The sequence below is a fragment of the Thermobia domestica genome, chromosome 7 (assembly GCF_964235325.1).
Source record: "Thermobia domestica chromosome 7, izTheDome1.hap1.1, whole genome shotgun sequence".
Classification (NCBI taxonomy): domain Eukaryota; kingdom Metazoa; phylum Arthropoda; class Insecta; order Zygentoma; family Lepismatidae; genus Thermobia; species Thermobia domestica.
The window spans coordinates 76,355,279-76,379,042 of NC_137460.1; the positions used below are offsets into that span (position 1 = coordinate 76,355,279).

The window sequence follows — 23,764 nt, forward strand, 5'->3', positions numbered from 1 at the left end:
GGTTGCCACGTCAGAAACACAATTGGCTATCGTCGTAAGGCAGTGTTCCAAAAAGTGTAAAAGTTACATTCACAATATTTTATGAGAAATAATCAGCCCGGCTTTAGGATTTTAATTTTGGGCCCTCCCCCTCCCTAGCTTATTGATACACATACACATTTGATTAATTAATGACAGTAAGAAATTACTTTTACAGTAGTTGTTGATGTTATTTTGTTAAATAATTATCTACCATTAATATAAATAATGGAAAATATATTTACTCTTAATTGTATCTTTTAGCGTTTATATATTTATCAAAATTTTTGGGTAGGCCGTGCCCACCCGACCTACCCGCTAAAGCCGCCGCTGGAAATAATGTCTTAATTGTAACGAACCAAAACAATGTTTTAAGCTAAAGATAAGTAAAAGTTCCATTACATAAAAATTAAATATACAAATAGCAAGTTGTTTTCTTCTGTTATTTTCTCTAAGAGACTATTCAAAAGGTATATAAGCCAAACGTCATTTAGACCGTTACATGTGAGAATTCGGCTTCAATCTTTCTACTATTTTAGTTGGTCTATTTACTTTCTCTGCATTAGAGTAGAATGAAAGTGCTATCATCTGGAGGTAGACAAATGAGTATGCGAAACGAAGAACAGAGGAATATCTGAAATTTCAAGAATGAAGCTCTCCAATTTTATACTTATCCACAGAATACAAGGTAATACATATAGTCACAAAACCAAAATATATTGGAGTAATTTTAAATTTACAGTAATTCAAGTAATTTATTGTTCAAGTACTCTTCCAGTAATTTAAAGATTTATGAAGTACACTGGGTATCCAAACTGGTGGGCCTGGGTATCCAAGTGCTGGGCCTGGGTATCCATTTGGATACAGAAAGGTAGCTTAAAAAATGCCCTGGGTTGCTTTCCTCTTTGGCCTACTCAAGCTTATAAGGAGATGATAACTGACCTGCTAGTCGACCCAGCCTTTAAAAAATAACCAAAGATCCAACATCAGTCGTTGAGAGGAACATTAGCACACAGTATATACTGAAGCCGACACATATGGATCTTTATCTCAGTATAACCAGCTGTCATCTTAAGTCACAACATCTTACAGAGCGTAACACCTTGAGTCGAGAGTAATCTGGATCAGGAAAATTTACAAGAGAAATTCAATCATCTTCGTTCGACTCAGATGATAATGGCTACAGTCATACAGATATCAACATGGCCATGAAAACTGTTACTTACTAACATAAAGCGATCAAAAAAAAGTCAAGAGTGAGGATTCTCTCTCCACTACCGTAGTGCCTTTCATCGGCTCCATTTCTAGCAAACTCAGAATATTTGCCAGACATGGTACATGAGTTAATCACAAACCACCTAACATCAGATCGTTACTTAGACCAATGAAGGACAACCGGCACTTGCGCACTCCTGGAATATATCGTATACCGTTTGAATATAAAGTGATCATACATTGGACAAACTAAACGTACCATAGAACAACGGTTCAAAGAACACAATAGCTACATCAAGACTTCAGCCACCCGAAAAATCAAGACTAGCAGGGTATAATTTGCATAAAATAATAATAATAATCAGAATTCTGTGTCCCAAAAATAGGTTCCATCTTTGCTCCTATTCTTATGTTGAAACCCGTTTCATTATTGGATGTGTATAATTTGGAAAGCTATCGTAGTTGAACAATGTTAAACTTTGCTTTGTGACTGTAACTTCTAATATATTGAATAATGAAACTATAATTATGAAAATTGAATTCAGTAATCTGTGCAATAGTTCAATACATTTGATCTGGCATTTTTTTAAAGGTTAATAACCTCCTCTCTCTCTTTTTTTTTCTTGCCATAATTGGTTGCTGAAATAATACCAGGAAGATATTCATCAAAATATGAAACCAGGGCATATTAAATAGAGAGAGAAAGTTAACGGTTATTAATCCATGAAGTAGTTATTCATTAAAAAAAGTACTTACAAGCACCCATGATTATCAGTTGTGAACGCTCTGGCAAAAAGTTATTGTTTTCATAGAAAGCAATAAGAACACTTCCCCTTCTTTGATGAAGCACTTGGCGAAAAACGCTTATAGTATGTTTTGTTTAATGCTGTGTGTAGAATATTTTCCCTATCTTTTGGTAGAATATTTTCACTCTCAGAATTTCTTTATTCCGATTATATAACTATTGTACTTGTTTAATTTTAGGTTATCAGAAACACTAAAAGGATCTTACAAATCACAAGCGTTAACATTGCTAGGCCATGTGGTACGAAAACATCCGACATGGTTATATAAAATTGCTCAACATCAACTAATGAAGGATTTACTTAAGTTACTTAAGGTAAGTTATTCTCCATATCGTACTAAGAAACTTAATAGCACTTCTCAAGGTATAATTTAGGGCAGCGTTTCCCAACCGGTGTGTCGCGAATTGGCCGCTGGTGTGCCGCGAGAAAATCGAAACAAATTATTAAAAGTATAGGAACCAAATTGCAAGACATAGGGGAAAATGTATATTTGTATTTCACATTACTATGAACCTCTACTATAAATCTACAATTTTAAGTTTCATACTGTGTTACTTGTACATTTTTAATGTTGAAAAACGTATTTATCATTGTCATAACTATTATTGCTTCTTTATTGTTGCAGACTATTTCGTAACTTGAAATTTTAATATATCATTCAATAAATTCAAAAAAGTAAACATGCATACAAATTACCTACATTTGTGTTTTAAAGGTACAGGAGATTTGTTTATTTGTTCGCTATTCAGTGATCTTCCTTTTTAGTGAAAGGTTAGATACAGTTTTCGAAAGAGAAAGTGGATTTTTAAAAACCCGAGTCCTATATGTCATTGCAAAAGTTTTCTATTTTAAAATTAGAGTGAAAAATAAGCATAATGATTTACCACGGGGAAAAATCAGTGATCTAACTTTCTTCTCTGTAAGAAGGAGATCAGTAATCACAGAAAAATACCACGGTATTTTATATTTACAAATAATAATAGTAATATATATATATATATATATATATATATATATATATATATATATATATATATATATACAGTGGTAGTCGTAAGTATTCGTACACCGACTGCAAACTATGAATAAATGCCTGTAACTCTGATGTCCTTGGAGATAGAGCATTGAAACACACGGCACTGTATTTTGCATTAAGTTTTTTAGTATTTACAAAACAAACGTTCCTTGAATGTGGAAACATAGATAAATAATAGCAAAAGAAACAAAAGTGGACATGGTTTTCATGTGTCAAAAGTATTCGTACAGTACGAAACGCCCAGAAAGAAAATGATTGTGCATGATCCAATACTTGGGTGGGAACCCTTTGGCCCTAATTACAGCTAGAAGGAGCTTCGTAATCGAGTGCGCCAAATGTCGAGAATCTTCGACTGTTATAGAAACCCATTGCTCTTTAAGTGCAGTTTGCAAAGAACGTTTACTCGTAATGCTGCGATTGCGGAGTTTTCTTTCGAATCAGTACCATAACACTCAATCGGATTAAGGTCAGGCGATTGATGAGGAGTGGCCAGTTGCTTTGGCACATTGTATAGTAACCAGAGTGTTGTATTGTGTGCCGTATATTTAGAATCATTATCCTGTTGAAATGTAAAGTGGTCGTCCAGGCCCATTTGATCAGCACTAAGACGTAGATTTTTCTTCAAGATATCAGTATGCATATGCTGGTATATAATATCATCGATAATTGTCAACTTTCTCATTTCCGAAGCACGCATGCGCTCCCAAACTAGCACTTCTTCACCTCAATACTTGACGGTTTGCTGCAGATATTTCGGGTTCATCTCTGTATTTGGCTCCCGCCACATTATTTTTCCACCGTCGGAACCAAACATATTAAACTTACTATCATCTGAGAATATCACTTTTTCCCAGAAAGCTACATCTTTGTTCACGTAAGCTTTCGCAAACTGGAGCCGCTTCTTCCTATTCATCTCGGAAGCAAAAAAATTCTTTCAAGCAACGCGCCCATTATAGCCTTGTTTGTTTCACGCACGGCGCACAGCACCTTCCGAAACTAACATACCTGATTTGGCTGCTTCTGCCAGCATCTGTGGAGCACTGATTCTTGGGTTCTTCTTAATTTCATTCGGCAGTATGCGCTCACATCGTCCAAAGATCTTCCGTGGACGTCCACTTCGCGACATATTTTTGACTGTGTTTGTTTCGCAGAAGCTATCTATGATTGACTGCACGGTCGAATGTGGTCGTCCGATAACATCTTATATCTTCCGTACGAATTTGCAGTCAATGATAGATCTTTATGAAGCCTTATAACTATTTTACTTTCCGCATCTGTTGTCTCCGTCCCTTTTTGACCCATTACGTCTTCCGTCTTGAATAACTCTTTGAGCTTGAATGATATTTCGCTTGCCTGTAGTTGTATTTAGCTTTGCAAACCTCCAGAGGGCGTTCTATGTCAACAACAACTCGAACAGCTGGACGTTTTTGTCTTTAATTTCAGTGTACGAATACTTTTGACAGGTCAAAACTATGTTCATTTTCGTTTCTTTTGCCATTATTTGTCTATGTTTTTGCACTCACGGGAAGTTAGTTCTGTAAATAATAAAGAACTTAATGGAGAATGCAGTACCGTTTGTTCCAATGCTCTATCTCCAACAAAGTCGGAGCTACAGGCATTTATTCATAGCTTGCAGTGGGTGTACGAATACTTATGACTTTCACTGTATATATATATATATATATATATATATATATATATATATATATATATATATATATATATGGGTGTGCCGCGAAAATTCAAGTTACACTTGTAGTGTGCCGCAAGTTGAAAAAGGTTGGGAAACGCTGATCTAGGGTGTTTAAGGGGAGTAAAAAGCGTCTTCAATATTTTTGATTAACAAAAGTTTCGACATGAATATGTAGAATGATAGAAAAGCCATGCAACGGTAGTTTGAAGTACATTGTAAAAATGGTAGCTAATGGTAATGGTAGCTACGTGTGTAAACAAAAACTCAGACAAGAAAAAATACGAATGGTTTTGAAGTTTCATAGTTGGAAGTTCTCTGGCTGGTTTAGATTTTTGTTTTTCTTCGTACATAGAGGAAGCATAATCCTACCTAAGCCTACTATATAAACAATCATAGTTATAGAAAAAAAATATCTTCAGAGAACTCATATGAAATTAATGCAATAGCAGTGAATTATTTAAAAATTGAGGGTTGTTATACCTAGTTATTTTTTTTTTTTTTTCCTGGGAGCGCAATAGCTATTTCCTACTTAGAAATTATGCAATGTATAAATTTATTACAATAAAATGAGCGATATTGTTTGGCTGCAACAACAAGCAGTGTCTGGTAAACGAGAGCTACATACAACTATGCAATTTCTGTGCGATTTCTTTCACAAATATGCATTGACCAGCGTGGTGGACATTTTTCAGCAGTTGTTAAGTTGACCAGTGGGCTGTTAAATATATGATTTCCTATTTCTTTTTTCGTTTTCTCCCCCACTAATTAAACGTTGCGTAATGAACTTCAGATCTGACGATTTTTCGATCATATTCATCATGTTGAATGTAACCAGGACAGGATTGCGCCAGGAAACTTCTGATTCGGACCTATGTTTGCAGAGTTTTGTCTCCTACTATCTACTTTGAACTACATGTAGCTTCCATGTGGCGTAGATAGTGGGTTAATACTGTATACAGTGCAATCTCTATAAATAACTAAAAATAACTCACTTTAATTAATCTGGTTCCGTAATGATTTCTTATTTCACCGTAAATATTACCAGAAAATTGATCTTTAATGTAACAGTTCAAGTGCCATATAATACTTATCTTCCTCCTTAATTTCCCAAATGAATAGGCTTTTCACCGTGCTTAGCACATTGAAATGGAAGCCCTATCATGATTGTCATAAGGACCTCTCCAATCCATTTTTCTAACCACGCTTCACGATTAGTTCAGGAGAACAAGAAGTGGGCGAGTAATAGCATCGTGACAGTGTTGTAAGCTAGTGAGAAAACATAACTAATATAACTATTTATAACTATTTTACTGAATTCGAAACAAGTTTATGAGCTAATAATTCTCTAAAATACAATCACTTACAAATAAATAAGTGTAATAAAGAAACCAGTTAGCATATTTTTCTGAATTAAGTGATATAACTTACCTTACAGTGCAAATACATTTATCCCAGTGATATGCTTTTAATAGCCGCTCTCACTCTCAGTCGCTAAATGTACGAAAAAAAGAATGAAATCATGTAACCCAGATTTTTATCGGTGTATAAGTAACTAAATGAAACACACATTATTTTATATGAATTATAAATCATTGGCTAGCTAACAATGCAAACTCACATGTACCGAAAATGTCATAAAAGTAACTGAAACAATAATTATATAAACTCTTCTAACGCCAGCAGAATACAATCCTAACTCCACTGTCACGCTCCTGTGTAAAGACATAATGAGAATGGAAGAGTAAGTTCAGATTTAATACAAATCATATCACTGGGATAAGTGTATTTAGTATCACGAATAAATTGACCTGAATTCAATGACAGCTGTTGCTTGGCAATGCCAATAACATACTACAAAATAACATTTATTATTCTTACAACAATATTTCTTTTAATTTTTGAATAAAATAACTACTTTATTGGTAATTTGACGTTTGTAGAGATTTAACAAGAATATAGCAAATACCAGAAACAATATGTAACATAACCATTGTAACATATGGAACAATTCTCAGGCCTAGCAGAGGCCTTGAGACAATAAATGAAGATTGAGTTGATTACAAATTAAAGGCTTTTTCAGTAATAACATACTTTTAAAAATTTTGTTCTTCCTTATGTTTCTTTTTATAACAAATCCTCTTCCTCGTTATTACTTTACAATAAGTACTTCTGATTATATGAGGAATTTTTTTTAGTTCTTTTACCTTGTGTATTAGATAATGTAACATGCATCTTACTGCCTCTTGTGAGAGGGATTCGTATTTTCTAGTTAATGATTTAACTTTTGGTTCTACCACCGTAACTCTGTGATCCAACTATCTTACATCCACATACGTACTTCCTTTTATATAATATAATGCTTAAAGAATATTCACAAACAGTATAACAGGTAAAACCTTTTTCACTTAAATATCATAACTAAACCGGAGAAAAGAATCCTCATTTAGAAGTTCTCGCAGATGACATTCCAAACCGCAGCCAGGCACATGCGATATTGGTTTCCTCTCAGATTGTGGAACCGCAGCAGCCACTCCTTTGGCGAATTATAGACTTCCTTTTCCCTTTAAAATAAATAAATAAATAAATCATGAGCACAATTTTTGTATATCTTCTTCTCTGTCACATAATATTCTATACACAATATTTCTATATACAATATACACTTCCCGCAAACAGAAAATTGAATAAAAAAATGGCATCATAGAGAATTAAATGGTGAAGATCTATTTGAGTTGATTTTGAGTTTAACGTCCCGTTCAGCAACGAGGCTATATGGCTGTATGAGACGCAGACCTACTGATTAACGTGGAATCCGAACTACATGAGCTTCCGCCGGGAATCGAATCCGGGTTTCCCATGCCAAAGGCGCGTACGCTAACCTCTTAGACACGGAGGAGCTCCGTGAAGATATATTTGTGTGCCAAATTTGGTGGCTCTAGGTCACTCCTTTCTATGGAAAAATTTGATGACATTTACATTATTTTATATGTAAGTATAGACATAGATCAACTATGTACTAGGGATGGCCGGATCCGGATCTGGCCGGATCCGAAGATCCGGATTTCGGATCTGGATCCGAATCTCGGATCTGGATCCGGATCTCGGATTTCGGATCTGGATCCGGATCTCGGATCTGGGTTCGAAATTCGGATCTCGGATCTTGATTCTTATCCAAACCCACATCCCATCCAAATTATGATAAACTTGAATATCTAAAATTCGCCGAAAGTAATTTCACGAAGTCCTGACAGTGAAGAAGAGAACAGAATATTAAGACGAATATTGACAAGTCTATTTGTTTCCTTCATTCTATTCTAAAGATCAAATGTTTGGCTTACTTAAGAAAAAAAAAATGATCCGGATGAGAGTTCGAATGTCGAATCTAGTTCCACTCGGTTGCAGGACCGAGATGAATATTTAAAATTCCTCAATGCACCTATTTCATTGACAGTTAAGAAAACATAAACAGTTAAGACAAGTATTGACTACTTTTTACGTATATTATCTTGCTCAGTCTGCTCAAAATATCAAATGTATACCCTACAATTAGATTTAATAATTATTTAGTAAATCACAATATGAGCACCGAGAATAAACTATGAATTTTGGTGCCTCTTATCTAGATTTGAAATTTCGGACTCATACATAGAATCAGGCTGAAATATAAATATTTGAGATCTGGAAACCGAAACATGTGCTAGTACCAAGATCGTAGCCGTTTGTACAGTGGCGTATTTACGATTTTGTTTCGGGGGGAGGCTTTGCTAACTTTCGGGGGGAGGCTTTGCCTGAAAATGTGAAAATTCTGCAAGATATTTCATATAGTTTACTATAGTAAGTACGATTTCGGGGGGGCTTAAGCCCGGAAGCCTCTCCCCTAAATACGCCATTGCGTTTGTACCTAGGTAATGCGAGCGGAAGGCACTTGCACTAATTCCGCATGTAGTTTGAGGAACACGAGAAATTAAAAACAGATAAATATTCTTTTTCATGAGTAAGTCGCGCTTTAACATGACTTTTCATGAGTGTTGTGTTCAAATATGAAAACTGTAATAACTTGTTTGAAATAAAAACCTTTTCATTTTTAACAATAAAGTTAGGTACTTTCACATTGGAGAAAAATTAGCAAGGCACATACCACTGATTAGGGTGCTGATTCTTATGGAAGCTATCACTTGAACCGGAAGATTTCCTCATGTTAGTATCGGATTGCCACAATTCACCTTGCTGAAAGACGTGGTTTATCAGGAGGTCGGACAAGATTCTTTTGAACGTAGCCTGTAGACTGCTTCTAGTCTCAATTATTCCCATATAACAAGACTAGCCATATACATAGTTGGTTCGAAATAAGTTAAAATATCACTAATTGACCTTAAGGGGATAATCGTGATTTAAATATTCGTAAATCAGAAGAGATGTGAAAGTTAAGCAGTAAAATAAATCCGATAATTCCGGAATAAAGAGATTTATATGCAACCTAATGATTGCAATAAAACTCTTTATGTAACATTTTCAAAGCTAAAATTAACAGTTATCTTCTTGAAGAGGGTTTACGGCAACATAGAATATTACAAATCCAATTATTATAAGTAGTACCTCTGACAGCCCTGCATTTCACATCACCATCGCCCTTCATCCTGACAAGTGGGCAATTCACTTACCCACAATGACTTTTCAGGCGTTCCAGTGACATCAATATCTCAGTTTGGGATTGGGATCATGCTTCGGTGAACCTTGACTATCACCATCAGCAGCTATTAGAGAATCAGAACTTATTGCTGTATTAGATAATGTGGGTAACTATAGTTTTTCGTCTATAGAAGTCGGAGAGTGTATGGTATTATCGCAGGAAATATTTGATACATAAAACTTAGATTGTCAGTATTTAGGAGCAACTTTTAAAATAATCAGTTACTGTAAATGTGCTACAGATTAGCCGAGAAAACCCGACAGCCATAGTCGAGTGGTCTGCGGCATTAGGCTGTAGATCCTTTTACTGTAAATATCTTGGATTCAAATCCCGCTTCAAATGAACATAAGCCCGATGGTAGGAACCAAAGGACTGTCGTGCCAAGAATTTAATTTGTTTTAATTATCATAAATGCATTCTTTATTATTAAATTTTATCCAATATTTTCTTTTCAACCAGTTTGCGAAACTCAGAGCTAGCTACTTGTTTTCTTTTTAATTCATGTTCATAGTTAGCACAACTAATCACTAAGGAAAAACAATCATTTCAATAAAATTCGCCTCGCGTCTTTCGTAGCTCTAAGTTATTTTCAGCTTTTTTTTAAAAGCTGAATGGCGTTTTATCACTTTCCCCTCGCTTTCCCTATTTTTTTTTCTAGTTTTACCTATGTTTCTTTGCACGGATATTGCGCCTATATGCACGTGCTTAATTTGTTCGTTTACAAAAGCGGGCCATTTTCCTGCCACTATAGAAAGTAGAGTGCCCTGTATCAGAGAAATATTAATTGACGTATGTAAGTGAATATATCTGTGATGAAGTCATAATTTCTCAGTTTTTGCATCGCACATAGTTTCCTCATCCTCATTAATCTCTTCACCCCCGCTTCCTGAATTCCAGTTCTGGTATTCTTTCTTGAGCAAGGCCTATTTAATGGGAGACTGATGGCTCATGTAGGCTTATTAACTATATCATCAGCAATAAAGAAAGTAGGGTTTAATTTACACTAATTTTAGAACATTACGTTAATTAAATAATAATAATAATACGGAGTGAGCTCAGGCTACTTGTTAGGATTCTTGCTTCGCAATTGGATTATACCGGGTTCGAATTCGGAGACCAGTATCCTGACTGAGGATTTTCCAGGGTTGTTCCTCAGTTATACTGGGCAAATGCTAGGTTAGTACCTTGATCTAAGGCTCTGGAGACCTTCCTTCCATTCCTTTTCCAATGTTTTCATCTGTTGATTACTACAGTGTAAAGTGGCCTCTGAGGATGTATCTGGTAGCTTATAGTAAATAAACAATAACGACACATTATATTTTCACGAAACGTGTGGGTTAATTTAACTATAGCCTTACAATCCCAATAGATAGCTAAAGTTTTAATATTAATTTCCTGACTTTTAAATACTATTTTCATGTTGTTTCAGCTTTCAATTTTCTCATGTATGTTCCACCGAGAATTGAACCTGAGATCACATGAACAAATGCGAATATGATAAATATTTTTGAACACTTTAATATACAAAACACAAAACGCTTCAATGATACGATGCATGGATATGTTTTGGTTACGTCCTGCAATGTATGATTAAAGAAACCTGGAGGGTGAGGAAGAAATAACAGAAATCTCTTTTATATTTACTCCTTCAACAAACTCCTGATCTCAGAAGGGCAAGCCATAAGTTAGGTAATAAAGTCGTACAACGAACACTTTTATTAATACTAATAATACTACATAACCATATCGCTCTCCTGAAATTCTCTGTGTATGTTTAAAGATCTACTGTTGTTCCACGCCAACCAGTCTATATTTTTTGTTGTACCTTCGAAGTGAAAGATTTGTTGATGGTTGGACTCTAGTGAGTCAGAAACTACTATTAATAAAGAGTTTGTTTTGTCCAGTATTCCTGCGATTAGAAGGGTCTTATCTAAAAGATATTTCATTTGTATATGAGAAAATAAGAAAGTTTATGTAAGAAAGTAAATATTGCAAGGTTAAAATAACATAAAGAACAAAGGTAGCATAAACGTGTTATGGAAACATATAAAACCACAGCATCCTACTATATTAGTGAATCCGAAAAAAGTTTTGACGAATTTTAGATATTCAATTTTATCATCACAATTTCAGATGTAGGTTCGTATTCAGATTGATTCGTATTCAATATCTGAGATTCGGATCCAGATCCGAGATCCGAATTTCGGATCCAGATCCGAGATCCGGATCTAGGTCCGGATCTAGGTCCGGATCCGGCAAGATCCGGATCCGGATCTTACTGGATCCGGGATATCCGGATCCGAAAATTTTTGGCCATCCCTACTATGTACATATATTCTTATTCTTTCCCTGTCAAGCCTACAATTTCTCAAACTTCTTCGTGTACACTAATGTGGGCATACGCAAATTAGAGATACTTTCATGATTGTTTAGATCACAGTCTGTATGCGTTCAGTGAATATTCTGCGTTGTTGTGCACCTTTTATTTTGATTTATTCGTGAGCCATAGTAGTGCAGAAGTGTTAAATCATACAACAGTAATCCTTAAACGTGTAGAAATATGCATAAACAATAGTAAAATGTTGAGTACCAGTTGATCATTACAAAATTGTTTACCATATACAAACAAATGAAGGACTAAGCTTTTGCTTTCTACTGCTCACCAATTCTAAAACAGCAATTATTTCATGAACACTTACGGTGGAATTCGATAACATCCTCGTTATGAGAGACTGAAGATGTAAAGGATAATGCTGTGGAAAAAATTGTAAATAAATCAATAAAATAAAAGTAAACATTGAAAGAAATCATAATTCCTATTTCTGATTTTTTAAAACTTGCAGGTTGAGATTGATATTCTTCCACTTATGAGTGCCCTTTTGGTTATGGTGATCTTACTTCCAATGATTCCAGATCTTATAGGACCGTTTCTTCAGGATATTTTTGAAGTATTCAGGTAGGTATTGGCAAACAGTTTAAATGGACTTTTTTCCTTTCTTTACTGGTAGTGTTGAGGGACAAACCTTCTCATTAGTAATTAGATTTCTGGCCTGTCGGCAGCTATGGCCATGTTAGTCCGTCATGTATGAGGGACAACGTCCCTCGGTGATCACATTACCTCGGGAATTCGGGAGAAAGAAAGGAATGAGGAAGCAACCTGGAACCATTATGTTGGGTACCATTCCGGCATTTAGATGGTGTGAATGAGGAAGCCCTAGGAAAACCTCACTCAGGCACCCAGGGTGGCTGGCCTGAGAACGCGGGACCATTCACATCAAAGGCGAGAGCATTTGCGACTACGCTGCGTGGAGACACATAGAGAGAGAGAGATCTTCTGGTAGACAAAATCAGAAAAGTGAAGGATAACCGAAAAGTATAGGGTTTACCTAGAAAAATGTTAGAAGTTTAGAATTAGGTAGAATGAACATTATTACAAGTAGTAATGATGTCTATAAAAGAAAATACACAGCGACAGAAGACATGTCACCAACTGATTACATCCTACCTATCTCCAAGCTGCTCTACGGGAGATCCTCCGTAACCTTACCTCTGCGCTGCGTCGGGCAAGCGATTCCTTATCCATCTCATAATAAAAAGGATGAGGGAAAAAACTCGTGTACCCCTTCCCTATCATACATCACAATATTGATGCATTAATTTATATGAAAGAGCGAATATTTGTTACCTTAGTACATAGTATTAAGCCTTTGGGGGAGATTAAAATTGAAATTCTATTTATTGTTATTTTCGTGTTAGTGTTTAATGTCAGGTTTGAGATATACGGTATATGCATTAAAAATTACCAGCCAAGTTCCCTCAATTTCCGATGGGTCGTTAAATATGTTGCAGTCTAGCATTGTTAGCATGATATACGGCACCCTTTTTGTTAAGCAATTCCTGCCGTTTCTTTTGAATTGTTAGGTGCACGTGTGCTAATGGTGGATAGTACAGGCTTAAGTCTATCGTTCTGCCCGGCGGCAGTAGCTCCTGATGCATAATGCCTCTCCGGGCGCCCACCAAACGCACAATGTAGTCTTTCTGGGCTTTGCCACAGTGTGTAGAACTTCTCGCTTCGACTGCGATTCTTTTTTCGCACATTATTATTATAGTTGATCCACTTCTCGTTTCTCGTAAGAAGCCGCTTCAGAAATGGCTCGAGTTCGTTACGATTCAGTAAAGATTCGCAGATGGAAATATGATCGAATAAATGCTTTTGAGTCAGATTATGTGGCATCCAGACGGCAAGCCTCTTTTTGACCCAAGTTTTTCCAAATTGTTTAATTTTGTTGGTGATGGAGGTTTGGGTAATTGGCAATGCCATGACTGCTTACATGTCGGTCTTGCTCGACTTTTTAAGAATATCACATGAAAGGTAAGAATAAAAGGAAGATTTTCTGTAAAGACTGAAGGAGTTCTTATAGTTACCAGAATTTCGTCGCTGTAGTTGAGAAGCAGATTTTATATAAAGATTAAATTATTCCCGGATAGTATATACAGATTGTGAAACTCTTGGTGCTGTAAAATGCCGAAGCGTTTATATCTTAAGTACGTGACATTTTCGCGGAATCAACTTCTTGAGGATGTTTGCCGAAGTTTTAAGATTTTGAAATATCTTAGATGAAACCTTAATTTATAGTGATGGCTATATCTTTAGAGCTTAATTTAAATACGCTAAAAGGCGATTGGAAATTACGTGAAAAATTAGGATCATAAAGCCTAAACTAAATACTGACTGATCTGAAGAGAAATAGCAGGAGAATTAAGTGGTTAGTTCATCTTAACTTACAGATCAATTTATGTGAAGGAAATCCTTTGCTATACTTGAAAATGTGATGTTAAGTAATTTGAGTTATGTGAAATTCTGCAAAAGTATTGTAGAATATGTTTTAACCTCTAATTTTAGTTTGCTAGTTTCAGTTAATTTTCGTGACTTACATGATTTCTTTTCTTCTTATTTTAGCCGTCTTGCTGCATGGAATACTAATAACCCTAACAAAGTTCCTGAGGAACATTTAATACACCTCCAAATAGGGTTATATGCTCTATTTCACCGACTGTATGGAATGTATCCTTGTAACTTTGTTTCCTATTTAAGACACGAATATGGTCTTCGTGAAAATCTGGCGATATTTAGTCATACTATTAAGGTAAGTTTGCTTTTCTATTTTCTTCTTTAAGTTATTAGAGTAGTAGGTTCTAGTTATGGGGCATAGAGCCCTATTTTACACTTTCGAGAGAAATTGAAATGAAATTATTTTTATCTTCAGTTTAATGTCCGTTGGTTATACTGTGTGAGCCCGAGAGGATAATAATTGCAAACCAATCATAATAGGTTAATTAATGAACAGAAGACAGTTGAAGGAATAAGAGCTCCAACAGCCCGAAAGCAATTTTGCCCACTACAAACTCATATTACCTAGAACCGAACCAGGGCCTTTTGCCCGAAACTGTTAGCAAATGTGTCCAATAAAAGTAATGAGTTTATGGTATGGTACTTCAAATATGTGAGAAATTAGAATTATCCAAGTAGAATTTTAAACTACAATGGAAAGTTTATTCTTTTATGTTACTGAAATTCAATAGAAACTACACAGGTAAAAACATAACTAAGAACACCCTGTATATGTTGTTCGATTCGAAGCTTTCATCACAGAATATTTATTTGACTGTAGAGATTACGCCTTAATTTAAAGAACCCAGCACACCGGGCACCGTAGTATCTGTAGTTGACATGCTGCAAGTATTTTGTAGGTCATCGGACAACGTAACATTTGTAGTATGTTCTGCGAAACTATTTTGTGGGGATCAAAGACATCGTCTCCAGTTCCAGGACGATACCAGCGAACACCTATTCTGCGATTAAGTGACTTCAAGGGTGATCATGTAGTGTACCTGCGAGAGGCCGAGTAGTTGTTGCGCAGAATTGCTACTCACCCCGATGGCAGAACTTTCTTTGCCTTTCTGCAATGAGCTTTTGTAAGTCCAAAATTTTCTGCAGGAACTCTGCAGAAGAATCACTTGTGATGGTTAAAAATACGCTTTACAAGACGTAAAAAAAAATTCAAACTATATTTATGCGAGTCGTCCGTGCATTTAAGGCATCTACACATAGCAGGCATGTTTGTATACTTTTCTGTTGTCTATCTTTTTTTTTTTTTCCTGGCATTTTTTCTGCACAGGCACGGCAAATTTTCTGCGATCACATCGCAGATCGCGGCTACTCACGAGAGTCGTAATTTGCCAGTTGTTCATGGGTTGTGTACACAATGGGAGGCAGAGAGTTCGCATAGCAGACATGCCGGGTATTTTCTCAGAGACGCAGTGGGGAACGCCTGGACAGAAGGTTCGTTCTCTCTCTCTTTACTCTAGGAGTTGGCGACTTACATTGCAATCCGAACCACTGTGGCTTATACGAGTAATGTGAACACACGAACAATAAACAATCGATTGGAGGCAGATTTATATGTCTACGTTCTTCGCACCATTATCTGTGACATCAGATCATAGCTGAAAATGTTTCCTACGTTGTCGGGATAGACTGCAGTGGAAGGGCGAGGTTTTCAGCAATGAGGGTCATTTCTGTCTTAAACGCTTTGATAGCCATGTGCGTATCCTAGACTTGCAGATGAGCGAGAGAATCCAGCGTGTTCGTACGCACTATTCCGGACGTAGTATTCTGGTACAGAGGCATAAGCTACATATTCCGCTCGCCTCTGGTCTACATTGTGGAAAGTATATCTAATACAGCATATTTTCATAATGTTGATTCATTATTATCTGGACGCTTTGTGTGGAGTACTATTTTCCAGCAGGATAACGCGCGAATCCATACACAGGGCAATCCGGCATCTACGTGGTAGACCCTTTCTACCCTTGAGCAGTTAAGTTTATGAACCTAAGCCCTGTTGAACACATGTATGTTAGACTGATTCACCAGCTTTTGGTTGTGAGACCGCTTGGCGAGTTACACGTTGCTATTAAAATGAGTGTATGTTTTTTTGAACGCCCAGGATGTACACGTTCAGGATGTACCTTAGGCGTCATGTCATCATTAGCAACTACCATTACTTTCGTGTGTATCAACTTTGACCCCGATCCAGGAATTCCTATGGAATATTCTTAAAATGCGTTTCCAACAGTGTACTTACATCAGTCTAGTTCTATTTTATTAACCATACATCATCGCAATAAAATCTATGCAATATATTACTCGAACGCGTGTAGTATAATTTTAAACTTAGGCTTCAGTTTTAATCGCTGACAGCCGTTTAAGAAAATAAGATTTTTTGCGATATATGAGAAACATTTTTGAAGTAAGGCCCATTTTGTAATAAGAAAAGGACTACCAAACATTTTGAGAATACTATATTTTTAGGAAATTCTACATATCTTCAGCTACTTTTGAACATAATTTCTGTTGATGGTGAAACATTTGTTGTATCGGGAGAGAAGTCTTTGCTGACTCATGTCATTAAAGTTTTTTCCTGAAAGCTGAATTCTTTCTTCACAATTTTGTAGAGAACAGAACATGAAGCTTGCAGGGATTTCTTTAGTAGCGTGCAAATGGTGAATCGTCTGTTTCACAAATCTTAATTACTCCACGCGCAAGATCGGATCGTTAATGACTATAGAGGGCTGCACGATTGTGGCTCATCATGACTATTCTCCCATCCTTTCTTAAATAATCTCACTCATTTACGAACTTCGCTATCATTCATGGTGTTTCTACCATACATGTTACAGATTTGGCGATGAACTTCTGCCGGTGTCATTTGTAGTCAGGTATCGAATTGCAGAACTTACTTCACAGAAGGCGGGCTGCACAATCTTCTTGAACTCTTCTATCACACACCACAAAACTCACTGCCGGCGCTATTCCCGATGGTGTCTGTTTATACTCAAAGGATAGTGGAAGACTTTGCGCATTCACAAAATTTCACATGCTTGCGCTTTACTTAGATATTGCTTTTCTTTAAAAACGTCCCTCAGAGTTTTCATTAAAATAAAATAAAATGTTGAAACTCAGGGTAACAAGTTCAGCCAAACTTTGGTAATATTATGATGTATAGTTGATGCAGAACAATAATTTGACTAGAGATAATTGTAAAACTCTTTGAATAGTAATCATTCATTGTTATTGTGATAAAAACATGTGTGTTTCTGAGATAAAACCCATGTACTACTTATTTGAGAACTTCTGTTATGTATATTAGATTTAAGGAGTGAAACATATTTTCATATTTTTTCAGCCAATGCTAGATACAGTTAAAATGCATCCTCTTTTGGTAACAGCTTCTAAAGATGCGGAGACGAGCACTTCTAGGTAAGTTATTATTATTATTATTATTATTATTATTATTATTATTATTATTATTATAGCAGTGTTAGGGTGTACTACGTATGAAAGAATATTAAATGTCATTAATATCTCCCTTTGACCTCACCGTATCATCAGGTCCGTAGGCGCTGAACTATAGAACATTGTGATTAAAAATATACCGAGTGAAGTTCGATTCTTTTCTCGGTTAGAACTGCTTGAGTCTCCAGAGAGTCGAAATGTAGCGCTCTGGATGGAACAAAAAACTCGTAATTGTTTAACTGATAACGTAGAAGATTGCGATTATATGTGAACATTATATGTAGAGAGCTCACTCAGTCTTTTCTATGAAAATATTCCTAATTATTGCTTCTCACATGGTGTTGGATTGTTGCAATTTGAAATTCCGACTGCCGTATGTCACTTTAAAAGGTCGTAAAAATGATGTTACAGTACTGGTTAGTTAAAATAGGATCCGGTCCCAGTCACACACTTTTGCCAATGATTTGATTCCATACTAAAAGAAGTTTGGATTCTGTGATACAAAGTTCTTAACCTCACGTTGCACTGCCCGGTCATTGGGAAAGTTCTCCCCTTCGAAGAAGTAATCGAGATGCTGGGAGAGGTGGTAGTTGATGGGAGAAACGCCAGTAGAATACAGTGGGTGAAGAACGGTTTAATATTGCAATTCACGACGAGTTCTCACCGTCCTTTGAGGGACATATGCATTGTCGTTCAACATGAAGAATCATGTCCGTTGACCATTGCTGGATACTTGCAGACAAATTTGTGGTGCATTTCATGGAGTTTTGCACTGTATAACGATTTGCAGTGAAGGTTCCACCTCGACGCAGAAATAAATAATAGATCATTCCCATTATAGACCTCATACCAGCAACAATACTTTTTACAGATAAAAAGGTGGTTTTGGAAATCACCCTGGACGTTGATCATTATCCAACCACTGTTTTGACCATTCATTAATGTTTTTGTTTATATATATAAATGTGACAATTCGATTCAATTAACCTTCCCGGTTATTCCGTACATTCCAAGAACTGCAGACCTCCAGAAGGCGAAACTTGTTTACCGGTGCCAACTCATGAAGTACTCATAATTCCAACTTTTGACTTCATTGTGATTGCACGGAGCCGCTATAGTCCTCTGCAATTGTATGAACACTTTTCCATGTGTCCGCTTACACTGTATTCTTGAGAAACTCATCAGAATACGCTTTTGGTGAGGGGCCGCGGTATGCGTTTTATAATGTTCACAAACACGAAAATTCACAACCCAACGGCGTATGATGCACTCATTCACCACTTCTGGCTCAAAGGGACTAGGTATGTGGAATGTGGCAGTCTGAATCCGGAATTGTGCGTTCTGTGTAGTACACCTTATATAATCCTGTTCAAGTCACACTGCCTCCTGATTGACTGCATACACCAGTCTGTTTTCTGATCATTTACAGAGGTTGTGACATTGTATGCGAGACCCCGATCCATCCATGGGTTGTAACTTAAAGTGAAATTATTCGGTTTTACGTCTTACGATTTTGCCGAGTTGGCTAAAGGAGAAGCTGATGATGATGATGAATGAAATGATGGATTAAAAAAGTAGGAGGAAAGGGAGACAACAATAATATCTAGTAATATTAACTAATACTCATATTTCATGTATAATCCTGATCGAATAATTATATTCCTGGTATGATACCGGCAACCAATTCTATTGTCTTTGACAGCAAGATGCTAATGAAGAGCTTTGGTTTTACGAATGTTTTTACATAGTTAGGGCTTTTTCACATAAATTCAGCTAAATTCTGGCGATGCTTATACACAATAATTCCCAACTTCAAACAATCCTATTTAGACACGTTTTATATACATCTGCTTTGTTTTCAGGCCTCACCGCTGGTTTAGTGGCTAGCGCATGCGCCTTTGCGTATGGTCCGTGGTTCGATTCCTGGTAGGAGAGCACAAAAAAAAATAATTTCACAGTCATTCACTTTCTTTAATCATCTGTCTCCTTTAGCCTAAAGGGCATAATCATGGGACCTTAAACTAATTTTCTTCTAGACTTCCAAATTATGTTATGCATAAGTGTCGGAAGTCTTATAGAACGGCTATGCTCGTCCGACTGTCGACAAGTATCACAGTAAAAACGATAAGAGAGATCGAGAAGTTTTTTTTTTTTTTTTTTTTTTAATCGATTCAGCGTCCCAAGAGTAGGGTTCATCTCCGTTAACCGTCTAGAACCGTCGGAAATCAGAAGGGTATAAATCAACTGTTTCTGGTTCCAACATTGGTCGCCGTAGAACCAAAGCGATAATAGATAGCGAGAAGCGTTTTATTTTTTTTTTTTTTAAATCAATTTAACGTCTTACAGAGAATATTTCAATACCCGATAATACTCTACCAAAATTAGAGGTGGTTAAAATTTACTGATACTTCCAGTTTCAATACTGATTTCCAAAGGACCGGAAAAAGATATCGAGAAGCGTTATTCTCGAAGTCGGCTCAGTGTTCTAAGAACAGATTCCATCTCCATTAACCCTCTATTCAAACTGCAAATGGTTCAGATTAACCATTTAAGTTTCGACGTTTATCGCTATAGAACGAGAACTGCAACAGATAGCGAGAAGTGTTTTTTCAGTCGATTCAGCGTCTCCGGAGAACATAACATTACCACTCGCAATACTGTACGGAAACTGAAAGTGGCTGAAATTTTGCTAGTGCTCTCTGTTTCAATATTGAATTTCATAGAGTAGGAACGGAAAAAGATATCAAGAAGCTCTTTTAAAAATCGATTCAGAGTCCCAAGAATAGTTTTCATCTCCTCCGTTAATCCTCTATTCAAATCGAAAGTGGTAGAAATCAACTGTTTCCGGTTTTAACGTTGGTCGCCACAGAGCAAAAACAGTGATACGTAGGGAGAAACTTTTTTTTGCAGTTGATTTAACTTCTCAAGAAAATGTAGAGAGAGAATACTAGTACTTCAGGTTTCAGTACTTGTTTTCATGGAGCATAAACGGCAAGATGTATCGATTTTTTTTTTTCTCAGATTAGGTGTTCCAAGAAAGTTTTGTCTATTTTTATCTGTCTGTTGAAACTAAAACTGGTAAAAATTCATGACTTCTGGTTACAACACTGATTGCATAATGGATAAGCGGAAATAGAAAATAACAAGCAGTATTTTGATATGAACTTAGTGCCACGAAAATGTGTTTCACCTCTGATTTTATTCCTATATTGCAAATGAAAGTGGTAGACATGACTTAGCACTTTCAGTTTCAATATTAACGCCTTACGCATGCCGTGCCATATATGGCACATATCCTTTTTTCACTTGAGCTTTTTTGTGATTTATCAAAAGCACCAAATGACTGTTTTGTCTGCTGTGTGAGATATTGACGTGTATGAATAAGAGATTTTGGCGTCATCTGGCATTTTCTTTGTGAGTTGTGTGTCATATATGGCACTTACTTATTTCTCGTCGGAATTAAGTGAAAAATCTAAAATTCAAGTTTTAATTCATTTTTCAAGTTCCCATATGAGGATTTCCAATACTGATTATTTTTTTCTCTAAAAGAAAAAAATCACGAAGAAAGCGGTTTATGTCCGTAGAGCAAAAGCAGTAAGAGATAGCGAGTAATGGCTTTCTGATATAAATCTAGCGTCCGAGAAACAGGTTCTATATTCGATCGTATTCCTCTATTCAAGTAGTTATTGATGTACTGTTTTAAGTTTAAGTATTAAATTCACATAGTTTGAAAGTTAACCGTAGTTTCACACTGTGAAACTAAACTCACTTGTTTTGTTTTCTCTTTCTTCCTCTCCTCGAAAACACTTTTATAGTATGACTTTGTCTGCCCCTGGGCGTATTTATGGTGCATCATACGCATAGAATCGGAATCACTAAATACCATTGAATTGTCGTGCTTTTTCCAATTGCAGTGAACCTGATTCCTTTCATTGCTAATACTGAAGATTAGTTGCAGAGTTGGGCTGAACATGACTCACATTTAATGATACGGTGGTTGTTGAAGATGATGTGTCATTAATATTCATGACGCATCATCTGTTCAGCAACAACCGTATTCAACGAATGTGATTCATTCCAACCCAATTGAAGATTGCTTGGGACACTTCAAGCCGTTGCTCCTTCTGTCCATCAGTCCACAATCTTTGTTTATTTACTTACTTGAAACTTATCCCTGAAATTTGTTTTTAACAATAAGTATCTGAGGTCAATTTTTTACCTCTTAAAACTGAACTCAATGCACACACGCTGCGCCAATTTTTCCTCCATTATCACAGTCACGCAAATTTGCTATCAGCCGATCACATGTTCTTACAAGAGAGGGTGTGAGGCTGCAATGACTATAGACAGAGGAATATTCTTCTCAGGATCCTTCAGCTTGCTTTCTTTTCCATACTTCACACTAACCTACCCACTATTATTAGCAATGGCGGTTTTAGCGTTAACATTTTCCAAACACACAACGTAAATATACCATTCTGATTACAAATACTAGTTGTCTGTATTATGAAATAATCTGTATACTATAGTGAAGTCTGTGTATGTTCACCGTCATCGGGTAATTTAAGCAAGTGGTCAACTTACAAAAAATAATTGCATTTTGAAGTTAAATATATATATATTTCAAATGTAGCAATTATTATCTACATAATTGTATTTATGTCTAATCTACGTATATTAGTAGTAAAAATTAACAATGTAATAGAAAAGCATTGTATGCAATAGATATCTAAGCTTGCCATTCGCTTGAAATTGTAAATAATTTCTACGGTTTAATTACCTACAAAACGCATGTGTTTAGTTACTGATTGAAGCTGTTGAGTACATATTGCTTACGTATCAATGAACCTACCTTTGTATCACGAAGAATATTCTATTATTCATGCTTTATTTCTACTAACTCTATGAGCTTGGTCACTGCTATATTTGCGTGTATAACTTGTTCATTGAGTCATTGTTGTTGTTGTTCCTCTGTAGAATAAATGAGATTTTTTTTTTTTAATATAGTAATGAGTGTATCACTTACTGGCCCCACAATTTCTGCATTGACATGGGACCGCCTGTTTCTTATTTCAGACAGATAAAAAATAAATAAATAAAATAAAATAAAACTGCTCTCGGGCTCAGTCGGCTTCTAGCTTAATAAATTGGTGCAAGCCCTTGTGAGCATGAGTCCTGTAAGGGAATAACGAGCTAGAGTTCAAATGAGCGCGAGCACGAGTAGATCCGAGCCTTATTGAGAGTAGGGAGCCCGAGCCCTTGCGAGTGTGAGCCTAGTAAGGTAAATGAGCGGGAATTTAAGCAAGCGCTGGTCTCATTGAAGGTACCGAGCCTTAACTCGAACGAGTACGAGTCTGAGTTAGATTGAGCGTAACTGACATTAGTGAGCACGAGCCCCCATCGAGAATAGTGAGCCTAATCTCGCGTGAACGTGGGTGAGTGTTGATTGCAAAACGACCAATTTTCCTTATGTTTTTATTATTTTACCATTATTCTCTTGCATTTAACAATCCATCCATACGGCATTATTGCGTCTTTAATCTAAAAATTGAATATATACAAGATGTTTATATACCGAAGAGTCATTTTGTTTCTGTGTGATTAAAGGTATTTAATTTCAAATGTAATAATATAAGAGAAGAAAACAAGTGATATATCCTATATATATATATATATATATATATATATATATATATATATATAGTCACTCACTCTCTCTCTCTGTTTATTACTGATATGGATAGAGCCAAATTACATATTAATTAACTAACTAATGCAATAAAAAGATCTTAGATTGAATCTTACATTATTTTTTTACATGTAATGGTGGCCTGTCGGAGAGACCATCTTTGATATTGGACATGAACATGCCTGCCCCCGTAAACACAATGTTACGCCTTGTTTCGGTAAAAAAAAAAAAAAAAAAAGTTTCTTGCTGTTACACTTA

The 23,764-nt window shown here is 36.1% G+C and overlaps 1 protein-coding gene across 4 annotated transcripts in view; it reads left to right on the forward strand.

Annotated features, from left to right (window-relative positions):
* Tsc1 (tuberous sclerosis 1 protein hamartin) overlaps positions 1-23,764 on the forward strand; it is a 109,982-nt gene that overhangs the window by 21,869 nt on the left and 64,349 nt on the right. For all 4 annotated transcript variants that reach the window (XM_081764869.1, XM_081764872.1, XM_081764870.1 and 1 more), the window contains exons 4-7: positions 2,218-2,353; positions 12,302-12,414; positions 14,419-14,605; positions 17,708-17,781. In XM_081764869.1, coding sequence (XP_081620995.1) covers positions 2,218-2,353; positions 12,302-12,414; positions 14,419-14,605; positions 17,708-17,781 — 510 coding nt within the window. The remainder of the gene's footprint in view (positions 1-2,217; positions 2,354-12,301; positions 12,415-14,418; positions 14,606-17,707; positions 17,782-23,764) is intronic.